The sequence below is a fragment of the Diorhabda carinulata genome, chromosome 1, assembly GCF_026250575.1.
Source record: "Diorhabda carinulata isolate Delta chromosome 1, icDioCari1.1, whole genome shotgun sequence".
Classification (NCBI taxonomy): Eukaryota; Metazoa; Arthropoda; class Insecta; order Coleoptera; family Chrysomelidae; genus Diorhabda; species Diorhabda carinulata.
The window spans coordinates 25,081,769-25,095,761 of record NC_079460.1 but is presented as its reverse complement, the minus strand read 5'-3'; the positions used below and the strand labels follow the sequence as shown (position 1 = coordinate 25,095,761).

Below are 13,993 nucleotides of genomic sequence, written 5' to 3'. Positions count from 1 at the left end.
ACCGTGTAGTGCTTTTGTGTCGTCAGATTCTGGCGATGCAAGGTTGAGGGTTGAGTAATCCTTATACGCCTTCGATATAATTCGATATAGGGCAGAATTTTCTGATTTCATTTCCTGTGAAAGAATTCACGTAGTGTCAAAAGTGAAGGTTAACAAAGTCAACCAAGCCTCTTTCACCCTCTTTTCGGCGTAATTCGGGTAGTGATTGTTGTTATTCGTCATCATTGTTCACCTTAAACTCTGAATACCCTCTAGCTCTGCTTTCGTCCACTTCAGTATTTCAAAAGAGTACGTTAAAACAGGCGTGGTGTAGGTGTTGATTGTATGGAGTAAGTTGTCTGCATTTAATTTGGAGTTCATATATATATATATATATATATATATATATATATATATATATATATATATATATATATATATATATATAATGTTCTTGATTTTAGGTCTCTTCCGTTTTAAAAAAGTTTTTTTTTTATTAATTTTTGAAAGAAAAATAAAAATGTCGTTTCGTCTTTTATTTAAATCTTTATCGAAATATGATAATATTGACACTGACAATTAATAGTAAAACACAAAAAACTCTAATGATTCAACAGTCATTAATAAATCATAATCTTTCATAGATCATAATTTTGAATTATAGAATACTGAATTATAGAACTTAACTAATCAATTTATAATCTTTTGATAACTCTACACACTTAGTTTAGCAAGTTTCCAGCTTTTTCAAACCATCCTAAATATGATATTTCGGAAGTTTACTAAAATTAGTTTTCACCAAGTAATATTTAGGATATTTAGGAATTAAAAATTAGCGGATTCAGTCAGAATAGATAAATATGGCAAATGAGGCAGTAAATCGTAACGTAACGCAGTCTAATTGGAGGATGATGTGATAATAAATGTTGCACTGGCCTACAACGAAAAGTTCACGTGTTCTAATGTAATCGAATGTAATGAACTGAAGCACCCTAATACGAATACCTCATATGTTTTCAAATACACTCATAATACCATCTGTATTCATTCACAATATTTGTGAAATGCTAGCTTTATTGAATTATTTTTCAAAATTACTGTCCAAACGTTGACTGTACAAATTCATGGGCAATGACCTATTCAAAATAGCTTGTTCAATAAACTAATATGATTCCAAGCTTTTTTCCTCGATAACCAAATCTAAAATTTCATTGTTTCAGGTTAAACTTCCAAACCGGTTAAGCATACGTTTTTTGAATTATTTCCAAATAAAGAGGAAAATCTGAATAAGCAGCTACTATCAACACGTGAAAATTTTTGGAGGAATAATTTTTTAACTCAAATACATTTATTTTCATAAATTTTCATAAATGGAGTGATACTTTGTTTCATTAATTACATGAAACTAAATAATATATTGAACAAATATGCGGCTACAAATATATTAATAGAAAAGATTTATTCTAAAAAATTATTGCGATCATTTTATTTCTACATGAACTACATCTATTTTTTCATTATCAATACTTTCTATGGTGAATTGATACATCTGATTTTATTTTAGAAAACAAAACTAACTTGAAAAAACTACAAATAGATAAAAACTTTCCCGCTAAATGCGTTCCCAAGTTCCCTAAAAAGATCAGATGAAGGCAAACAATGTACTATAGATAATATTATATTTGATTTTTATATTACTTCTATGATCGTTCTGCTCATATAAATGATTTTCTAAATGATCTTCACAATTATTGATATTAAATATTTCAAATTTGGAAACAATAAAAATTCTAATATTATATATATTAAACACCTATTTTATAATAAAAACTTTGTTTCAGATACAACAGGTCTGTTGTAATAAAAACAATGATGCTATAGACATGGTTGACCGACACTTTCAGACTATCGACCCAGAAGACATAAAATCAAGGCCAAGGTAAAACTTTGATTAAATTTCAATTAATTTTAATTCAGTTTCAATTTATTATGACTGTTTCACGCATTATGGGTTTCTGCCCAAAAAGTTACTTTTTAATCTATCAAGAAAATAGTAAATAACTAAATTCACTTTTTTTATATCAATTACAAATCGATTTTATACACAGATGCGTTAGCGAGCAGTTGTTTCTGCATCCTTTGTTGAAATTTTCTAAGGAACAAACAAAACTAATGGTAATGATTGACCATCATCTTGGTTTTCTGGCCCTTATGGAGTCCTATGTAGAAGTCTTCAAAGTTTATACAGTCCTAGTACTGCGTAAATGATTAAAATTGTGTAGATTGAAATCATACAGAAGTGAGTAGGGTCTTATGCTGATTAATTGGTACTGATTATAGCCGCAGATTGAGTCGATCCAACGAAATTGGTTTAATTTTTAACGGTTTGGTCTTAGCTATGTTTATAAGGTAGTTTTGATTTTTGGCAAGACTATAGCTTTTCCTAGTATCACGGATTTTCTGTTCGCAAACGTGTCTGTATTTATTCCGAAGTGACATGCTGGATGAAGTTCGATGAGGTATTTCTGGCGTAGTACTCGCGTAGAAAGTTTAATAGTCTGGGTTCCTATCTCCTGAATAAATGTGCAGTTTACTGAAATACGTGAATATTCGCAAAACATTTGATCGTAGGCTATCTTCTTGATTAGATTATAATTGTTCATACATTTTCAACTACCCCTTTTAACGTTCCTATGTCAATTATATTCAAAAGTAAAACTGTTTTTCAATCAGTGAAAAGCTGTAGAACAGATTAAGCAATTAAGTTAAGCTGATCTAATATGTTCTATAATTTTATACAGGGTGTTCCGAAACATGAAGTAACAAACTCGGGAGAATATATGACGTGAAAATAATACTGTAACAGAAACAAAAATTGTATGCCTTTAAAGTTGTGAAATCAGAATTTATATTTTCTATAATTCTATATTCGAACCTAAAAATTTTTTTATGAATGATTACGTGTGTCCATGTGATTTGTTTGTCGGAATAAAAAATTCTACACTACTATCTGAAGACCAGGGGAGGCTCATGCCCAATGATTTACAATCCCTAGCTTTTACAGGGGACCAACCTGTACAATCTAAAGATAGCAAAAATAAATTTTTCAATCGATTTTTCAGCAAAATTAAAATTAAATTAAATTAAATACAAATTAGGGGCTATTCAGTTTCAACAAATTCTTAAGTATAACTTATAATTTCTATATGGTTATTGACGCAATACATTATATAATCTATAAAAATAAACAGAAATAGAAAATTCATTAATATTTATATCAATGCTCTTGGTCAAAAAGTTATGTAGATGTGATGAAAATAATCTTTGGTACATTTATTAAATATCATCCTGTTCTATTATTCTTATTCTTGAATCGGGAACAACAGAGCATATTAGATGCCCATGTAATGACATTTTTTTCTCCAGCCCATCAGTTGCAACTTTACCCAACTGTTTTTTAATGCAAAAGTATGTCTTGATTAAACAGAAATAACAGAAATCAATTTACTATTGGAAACCATGCGATTAAATATGCTGCCCTCCTTTGTCTGTAATTTCAATAAATGGTGATTTTGACAATCGTAATTTCCCTGCTACTTGAGAAAACTGTAGTTATAACCTATTTAAAGAATCAAACAATATTTTAGTAGTGCCGTTCTATTTCTAACATGACCTAAGTATAAAAGTGTTGAAAATGTTTTGAAATTTGTATGCAACATTAGATTTTATTGTTGTTTGTAGATGTTTATATTTGTACTACATATAACAACCAATTTAAGCCTACTGATTTTATCGTTCTCATTGAAAATGTCTCCAATTCAACTGTAGGAAAGAAAATCAATGTTATTCCTATATAAGTGAAAACTCATCGCAATTTAAGTGAAAAAAAATATTTGATCAGGTTAATCTAATCTCAGGCGTGTTGCCGAATATATTTTTATCAAAAAACTCGACAAACATTTATATACTTTGAAGGGATTTGAATGAATTCTGTCTAGTGTTTAAATCTTATTTTTAACGTTCCCAAGACAGAGATGAGTGAAATTGGAAAATTTTCCGTTGAAAAACATTTTTGTAAAGCACTTAATAGGAGTTCTTTGAGTAAAAGTTTGATTCGGTATGCCAACTACGGTTTATCTAGTGAAATATATATTTCCCCATTAATCACTTTAAGTTGAGTGAGCTAAAAAAACCTAACCTAACCAACGTAAAAGTAGTATAAGAGAGCATCTAAGAAATTGTTAGACTTATACTGCTACCACTGACGGATATACTGCACATTTTCAACTAAGACGCTTATTGTTTAGTTATTATTTTGATGTACGAGAGTTGTTTCTTATGTTTTGAGATAGACAAATGAAAATAAATATTTATAATTGGATATGGCTTTATTGTTTTCTCCTAAATATTTTTCATTAAGATCATGCATGCGTTTGAACCAATTATCGGAGCATTTGTTACATTCCGATTGAGGAACAACAAAACATGTGTTTTGGACGCATCAACCACTTCTTCAAGTGTAGAAAAACGTTGACTTAAAATTTATATTTCATCTGCAATTCGATGTTATGACTACTCAAAAACATTTTTGTTTTAACTGATGTGTGGGAGCTCGTATTGTCGTGGTGTCTTTGGTGCCTAGATTTTCCTAACAATATATTTTTATTAATCGGTCAAATCAATGTTTTAAACCAATATATGTACTATTTTTGCTAAAACCATAACATATAATTATTGAAAGTATTCCTCTGAATTTGTTTGCCTATGCTAAAAATTAAAATGACAATGAGATCAAATAATTATTAATGCCGTTGAGAGTCTGTTGAGAGTAGCTCTGGTAGTCACTAGGAATGACTGCTTTCAGTTCTTGCATATAGCACATCGTAAAATTATGTGCACAAAGATTGGTTTTATAATAAAGAGCATGCGTAACTAAGTGAAAAATTGTTTTAGAAAAGCCAGAGCATCCTTCTTGTACATACCTTCTTTATACCTACTGTAGACTTTCCAAACCCTAAAATTTTTAAAACTGTCTGCATACACAGCTGAATTCGTCAAATGGATGTACTGAGAAAGTATTGTTTGCTGACAGTCCTTCCAGAATTAATCGTATAATTAACTTGTTTCTTATTGTATAACAAGACATTAGACACAACATACTGCTTCTTTCACTCCTATGTCAAGTCTTTCTAGAACTTGGAAAATATATTCTGCATTTCCTCGTCAGTTAAATTTAAAAAACCACGGATCTTAGAAATTGTAGATGTGCACCATTTCACGTGCTGGACGAGGTATATCATGAAGTACTTTGAATGTATCATTTTCTGAAAATTTCCTATTTCTACGATAGTGTAGAGGTGCACCTAGGACCCATTTCACTTAATGGACAAGGAATACCGTAAATTACTTCATAATTCTCATTTACTGGAACATTCCTATCTCTACGAAATCTTAAATACTCTTCTCATTCCCTACGTTTAACGTTTGTAATAGATTTGTCTCATTCTTTGGAGTCTCCAAACCTCTTCATACTTCGTTTTCTATTAGAATTATGATCTCCATATTCATAAGACGATGGCTGCGTCTCCAGCGAGGAAGCAGGATTTGCAATAGTCGTTGGAACGGTTGTTCTTCATCTGAATATGGAGCTGTCTCAATGAGGCAGTGACTGAGGAGCTGTTGCACTATATTTTGCGACAGTTCTTCAATCGAAGATATGACAGTTCCTGGTGACAGTTCTTAAATACAAAGTAACATCCAGATGTAAATTCAGGTAGTATTTGAATAGGCAAGTTATGTGTATCGATATTTTCTATCTCCGATAAGGATACATTTCTTAGTTTCTATTTTTTTTTAAAGAAGTTTCAATATTTAACTATTTACATAACTCAAAAATTTCTTTATCATCACTATCATGCGTAGAATCCATATGTTTATTCCTAAAAAAAAATGAAAGTTATTATAACACTGCGTCACTCATATCAAAGCACTGCATTATGTTAAACAATTCTCAATTGGGCGACTTATTGTAGTGTTATTACAAAAAACTTTGTTATGTCTGGCATATTAACTTTAAAACTAAATAAAAAAAACAAAGTTATTAGAATAAAACCACTAAATAATGCAAATAATTACCTTTTCTATGAATAAATCTCACGCAGCACTTTGAATTTGTATGCGGCTGACTGACTTCCACTGCGTTTATTCTTCAAATTTAGTTACGCGGTGTCAGTTTTATCGAAATGATATATAGTTGGCTAGCTATGGCGGATTGGTCGGAAAAAAGCATGCGGCATTTCTTCATCGAATTGCATAAAAATCTTTAACAAAAAATTTCTTACGCACTTCACAGACGACATTTTACATATATTGTATGTTATATAGATTTTTATATAAATTTGTATATGTTCGTAGTAAATAGCATATTGTGCATAATTGAAGAAATTTTGAAAGGTGTAGAGCTTTGGCAGGCATTTCAAGACAAAAGCAAATCAATCTACTATTCTGAAGCAATTAATTTCAATGCAAATCACAAGAATCTAATCTTAAAACAGGTAGTCAAACAGTTCAAAGAAAATGTATGGGTATGTCCAGTTCAAAATAAATCGTATTAAAACATTAAGTTCTGTTGAGCAGTCTGCAGATTGTGTAGACCATTTTGTGTCAGCTTTTATTTATTTTTTGCTTATGAAGAGATAATATCATCGATTTGTGCTAGTTTGAAGTATTTAATTAATTTTTATTAGTTAGTTCTGCGTCACTATAGACTAAACCATACAAAGAACTACGTGTGGATATGAGAGAAGTATACTATTCTGCGTGCATTGAAATAGTAAGTAGAATTTTGGTACATATTCAATACAAAGGGTAGTGCAAAATCGGTCGATATGTGTTATTTGTTTGAGAATGACAACAACAACTAAAAATGAAGTTGTTATTTAGCAACATACACAACGAAAAAAGTGTGTAGGCTGCTTCGCTTTAATTTGTTTTTTATCTATATTTCTCAATCATTAATTTGTTTATAAATTTCGTTTTCATATTTCAAATATGTTGTTCTAAGTGTGAGTTCTATAGCTTTTATAAATTCGTTTTGAGGTATTTCTGCATATCCTTTTATTTTGTCCCATTTTTTCTAATATATTTTTCATAATATATATATATATATATATATATATATATATATATATATATATATATATATATATATATATATATATATATTATATATATATATATTATATAAATATATATATATATATTCATATATATATATATATATATATATATATATATATATATATATATATATATATATATGTGTGTGTGTGTGTGTGTAAGAAAATTCAACGTCATTCATAATCAAACAATAAAAGTTAATAACGATTCGATAAAATTTAAATAAAATTTATCATTCTTGTACATTTATGTTATATTTGATCATAATTTCAGTCCCAGACTATGAATACATAAATATTCAGAAGCTTGGAAGATATATTAAAGTTGGTATAATTTGATATTTCATTGCCACATAAGTATACGCTTATATATAGGAAACGCTTATATATATGAAAAACGCTTATATATGTGAAAAATAAAATAAATTCCCACATGTAATTAATGTTTACTCAAATTGGTTTTGCAACAAAATGTGTATTCAGCAGCATGATGTATCTATTAATTTGTAAAGCGAATTGAACCTTTCAGAACCTTTATCGATAGCTTCATATGAACTTTCGTATCTTGACCGTTACAAAGAATCATTCCAAAACTTTCCGAAAGTAAGTTAGAAATGAAAGATTCCTATTTTGGAACAATGCTGTGAGTGTTACTCAAGCATCTACAAACTCGATACCTAATAGTATCTTCTCACATAATCGAATCGCCTTTTAAACAACCTTTCAAAGACTCTGGAATTCCACTGAAACTCTCTGATTGATTATTGAGCTGTAGTATATTGCTTCCATTTCAGCATATATAACTCCAGCCTTTGCAGAGCTGTTGTTTTATCCATGGAACACAAATTTTTTCAATTAACCTCATATTTATAATTATGCCCTGCACCTATGAGCTCAGTGCAGAGGTTAAATGAAATCATCTGCTCATTGAAGTATGTTGGCTTCACCAGCGAGTCAAGTGTTGGGATTTTTTTTTATTTTTCATATATAAGCGTTTATAATATATATAAGCGTATACTTATTGGAAATGTGGCAATAAAACATCAAAGAACGAGGATGTATTGATATCTAGTAACTCTAGACCAGTTCCATGCATAAACAAAATATTGTGTTACCATAGCAACGAACAATAACTTATTAGAAGTGTCAGTGTAAAGTTTGACGTCACAAAAGTGAACTAGAGTTACGCAATAAATTGAAAGAAAAAAGATGTCCACCGAAATTGTGAAAATCGAAAAATTGGAGTATCAAGCCATCATTAAGTACCTGTATTTAAGGGATTAAGAGGTAAGCAGATTTACGAAGATATGCTTAATACCCTTGGTGATCAATATCCTTCGTATGCAATCGTGGAAAATTGGAATGCAAGCTTCAAAAGAGGTAAATTTTCCATTGAAGAGGATGACCGATCGGGAAGGCCAGTTTCTGTGTCAGTCCCCAAAAATATCGATGCAGATCATGACATGATTTTATCACACCATCTAATTGGGCTAAAATAGATCTGATCTGAAGCTATGAATATTTCATACGAATGCGCTCACCATATAGTTCACGTCAATTTGGACATGAAAAAAATTGCTTCAAAATGGATCCCCAAATGTTTGAATGTTGACCAAAAGCGTGAAAGGGTAGAAACATCGCGTTCGATTTGTGCTCGATTTAAAAACGATGTATATAATTGTTAATATGAAAGTTTCGTATCTAAAAATCTGCTGGAAAAGTTCTTGCATTTCAACGGAAAATTGTCCATATTTTTCATGGTGTGTGATGATATATCAACTGAAAAACATCTGCCAACATGTCATAATCTTGTGACTAACTTCGTACTATAAAAGTTAGCTATTCACTAGAAATATTGGTGTGAGTCTTTGCTAATGAATATTTTCTCCGCTAAATTTCACAATTATTTTCAATGATCTGTCTATCCAATTCAGCAGATTGAGGAATGTCCTTTAATTTGTAGAGTTAATTTTTTATTAATAGAATAAGTGGGTTACTTCATATAGGTACGTGTTCATTTTCATGAATGATGAAAAACTATTGTATAATGAATTAATATAATATAAACCATAAAAAAATGAACATGGCAACTGCTTGCAAAAGTTCTGTGTGGATTAGATGTGATACAAACTAAATAAATCAATATACAAAAACTCATATCAAGCTATGGAAAAAGGTTTTGAAATGAATGATGAGTATTATGTCCTTTATAACTTATACTATTATCATATTCGTTGGAATAATTCTTGTTGGTAAAGTCCTTGTACTTATGGTAAGGACAAATGTTTTATGTTTTGATGTTTCGTTTCTGTTTTGTTTTTAAATTGATTGTAGTATCTAAGTTATATATATTTATGTATAGGGAACCAACTTGGTCATCAAGATATTTGAAATTTAATTCATGTCATCCTATGTCACAAAAAAGATCAGTGATATTAAGTTTGGCTGATAGATCTATCCAACTATGAGATTCTGAATTCAGATGCTTAGCTATTTAAAAAGCAAAAATTGTATTTAAAGAAAATACTTACCCCGACACATATTCAAGAAATGGATAAATATATACTATAAGCAATTAAGAAGTAAAACAGAAACAAAACAAAAACAAAAAACATTTCTCCTTGCCATAAATACAAGAACTTTCCCAACAACTGTGGAATTATTCCAATAAGTATGATATCAGTATAAGTCATAAAGGACATGATATATTATCCAAATATTTCACGAAACTGAAATCTTAAATACCAAAAAACATATCTATATTTTGATGAAGACTAAAAGAAGTCGGTACGTAAAATTTTCATTTGCCTTTAATTAAAAAATTATAAAAGAGAAGAGATCTTATGTATTGATCGTCTGGGAAATAATCAATTAAGATTTCTGGTATTTGAAAATTTTTACAAGCTTCAATAATATCAAAAATCACAAAAATCACAATTAATTATTTCCCAGACGATGAATACATAAGTATTTAAAAACTAGGAAAATATATTGAAATTAGTCCACTTTGGTGTTTCCTTGCCACGTTCCGAATAAAAAACTACTATCCATAAAAATAGATAAACATTACAACTGCTAGAGTTCTGTATGGATTAGATGTGAAACAAACTAAAAAAATATTTCCCAATTTGGCACTAAAGAATCATATATAACCAGTTTTTGTTGCTGCCTTCTCAGTGAGGGAGGTAGGGAGGAGTACAAACTTTACAGGGTGATTGTGAATAAGAAAAGCCAAATATTCTTTAGCACAACATATTTGTGAAGCATTGCACTTATATTCTTCATCCAGATGGAGTGTGTTCACTGTTTAACGTTACCTTCAATTATTATAGTGTCTCTCTCTACTGCTCTGTGGTCTATCATGAACAGAATTTGAACATTTGAATAGAATGAAATATTTTTTTGTTAGATCTTCTGTGTAAATGTCATCACTCATGAATTTCTTTTCTTTTCATTTATTTTGCCTGTGTAATAAAAATCCATATTTCTCTGTTTCAAAGATATTAGGAGTGATAAACAGATTTAAAAATACAAAATTTGATCCAGATAATCTAAACCAATAATCTTGGAAATTACTTTGTTTGGTAGAATATAATGTTAACAGCTCTGATTAACAAAATTTGCGATTCTACACTATTGTAATGTTACATATTTACTTACTTAGATTGTTTATAGTTACATCATTTTTTGAAGTATTCGGATTCGATAATAAGTAAGAATTAATTAACAACTGTTTTGAACACTGGTTTCTAATTAATTTTGAAGTGTTGAAGACTCAAAACATATTTGTTAAAATAAATCGTGATAATTAAATAACTTCGACGATTCTGTTTCATCGCGCTGATCGCTTAAAGAATGTGAAGTGTGGTAGAAATCCAGGCAATCCATAAAAATTGAGGATTTTGTCCTTCATCAGCACATCAATCAAATTTGTTCACATCATTGTTGTTGCTACGAGCTTTCCAAATAAAAGTAGAAAAAGAAGTATAATAAGAAAATATCGGAAATGATTGGAAATTTTCATGTTTTTATACTTCACATGGATAATTTATTATATTTAAAAAGTTAATATATTTTTAATTAACAAAATTACAACCTGTGATTAAACGAATCTGTATAAGGTGCAAAATAGATACTCAAGAGTGAATCTGATGTGGGAACCAAGTTTAGCTGAAGATATACTGAAAATTCTTCTTGATATTTGACAATTTATTTAGTTAAAAGTTATGAGGATTCGAAATAGTCTAACTCAACAAACTGCGAAAATTATTTTGGTATCTTCGGAAATATGAGCGAAATTATCCGAGTATTGTATAAATGTTTATTTTGAGGATACTATTTGTATGTAAAAATATGCGCAAATCTCCCAATATTGCCAATCTTATATGGGCAGAAAGGTTCCTAGGTCATTTTGAATAATGAGATAATAACTTGCATAAAAATGCGAACTCAATGGCTCAAAATCTAAGAATAAACAATAACTTTTAGTCAATCAGTCATAATCCCTCATTTTTTAAATGATCAATTTCAAAAATAATGATAAAATTCTTATATGGTAGCTTGTATTGCCACCACATATCATTATTGGAGCTTTCATCCAGTTTTTTCTTCGCCTTCAGTAATGCTTTCATGACTCTTGAGTTATACTTCCCCACTCTTCAATAACCACCTCAAGGTATTGGAAAACTGATGTGGCCTTATGTAGTCGGGAGTTTTTCTATATTAACGTGAATCCTTTCTCTATTTGAAACGGCGTATGGAATAACATATTGCTTTAATACCTCTTGGATTTGTTGTTGCACAGTCAGATTTCCTAGATGGAGCCGGGATATGAAATTAAAATGAATTTTTCTATAAAAAAATATCACCCATAATTGTTTAAAAAACTCTAGAAGTGACTCATTCTCCCTGTTTAGTTTTTCAAACTCGATCGTCTATTTAAACATAATTTCTAATAACTTCTGACTTATTGTTTGAGTATGCTGCGAACTGAAACCTGAGAGATGGGTCGATTTTTTGCATACAAGTTTAGTTTGCTAATAATTTAGAAACGTGTGATAGAAAATTTTGTAGTTTAATCTTACACTGAGAACTGAAATGCTATCTGGAGCATTTCATATGCTAGCAATTTTATGGTTTGGGAACATACAAATATCCATCATTTATATTTATTCCGTTCCTCTTTATTTAACAACCTCTGCATTCATGCATGAAATTTGAAACGGAACTTGGAAAGTAATTAACCAACATTGATCATGTTCGGTTCTCACTGAAAGTTTACAAGCTTGGCAACTCTGCAAGGTTTTCTATTCCGGAGTTTGGAAGTATTCCGGATGGAAATACATCATTCGGTACACGTGACTGTAAATTTTCATTTCTAATTACGTAAATTACATCAGAATTTAATCTTAGTATGTCTATAAACTTTTCATCGGAGTTGACGTATAAAAGATAGTAAAAATTGGGAGAAAACATCTAAATTGGCATATTATTACTGAATAATTATTTTTCACATTCACACGACCGGTCTAGACACACTGCAGTAGGGTATCAACTTTTTTGTTTTTTTCAGAGGGCACCATTCAATGACAAAAATGCGGTTGAAATTAATGTAACGAATAATCTAAGGGCAAAATCCCCAAATTGATTTCTCAACATGCTCTAAGAAGTGGAAATACCACTGAGATTGTATTATTCAATTTCACATATTTTTTAAGGATGATACAGAATAAAACCATTTCAGATATAATCAGGATAAATCTCGTATGTCAACGGACTTCTAGTTCTCATGGCATGAGCTGTACCATTAGCTTTCTTGCTAATAGTACTAATTTGAATGTCGTACAATATTGTAATGACATTATTTGGATAAGCAAATCAGCACACTACTTCAGATTAAAGCTGCGATTAAAAAGTTTTCTTGTCGATAATGTAAAAGGAGAGTTTGTGGTTAAATTTGTGAAGCTATAGGGATATAATTATTTCTGTTTCATACTAATCGATGATAACTCACACCTTACGTTATTTACAAGATTAACACCAGTTTTGTAAGGATAGTCTTCAAAGGCTGTGATTAAATCTCGAAAGGTGAGATGAACTGATATCATTATAATAGTCGCAGTTATTTTCTTTGGTAATTCCAAAAACTGTTACTATTACAAATTGTTTTGTCCAAACAATGGAATAATATTCTGTAGTATCTAGTGTCGAATTATTTCACTCATAATTGAAAACATAATCCTTCAAAAAAGATAAGGTAACAACATGTTTTTCGTCTTGTTGGGAATAGATCTGTAATTTGATGGAAAAAGGGGAAAAGTTTCCAACAATCTCATGAACACTGAAAGATTTTAAAAGTTTTAAGAGGTTTTCCGGATAGAGTTCAACTTATTTTTCTAATTTTGCATCTGCAATTAATTAAATTATTTCCATAAACATAAATCAAAAATTATATTTCTGAGTCAGACGTCATATATAGAGTGGCACATAAGATTTTTGAATAAATTTGATTGATATTATGTTACATTTTTGTTTCCTAGACTGCTAATCATGGGACGTTAGTATTTCTATGGTAAACATACACTTTCGTATACAATTGTAGATGCCAATTTTGGATCAAAAAATCATTTCCAGTTCATCTTATTTTATTAGCTCCATTTGATCACAACTAAAGATAAGAAGGTGAAACTGTACATACAATCCAACAAAAAAATATGCCGTTGAATAATATGCACGTACATAACATGTAATTCGGAAAGAGTTGAGGGTAATTAGGCAAATAGTTAGTTACTGTTTGTTTAAAGGTTGTTTGTCTGGTGTTATATGCCAAAATTTCT

The 13,993-nt window shown here is 30.0% G+C and overlaps 1 protein-coding gene across 2 annotated transcripts in view; it reads left to right on the top strand.

Annotated features, from left to right (window-relative positions):
- Window positions 1-13,993, top strand: part of LOC130904053 (atrial natriuretic peptide-converting enzyme) — a 123,339-nt gene that overhangs the window by 50,823 nt on the left and 58,523 nt on the right. For both annotated transcript variants that reach the window (XM_057816586.1, XM_057816576.1), the window contains exon 2: window positions 1,821-1,918. In XM_057816586.1, coding sequence (XP_057672569.1) covers window positions 1,863-1,918 — 56 coding nt within the window. In that variant the 5' untranslated portion in view covers window positions 1,821-1,862. The remainder of the gene's footprint in view (window positions 1-1,820; window positions 1,919-13,993) is intronic.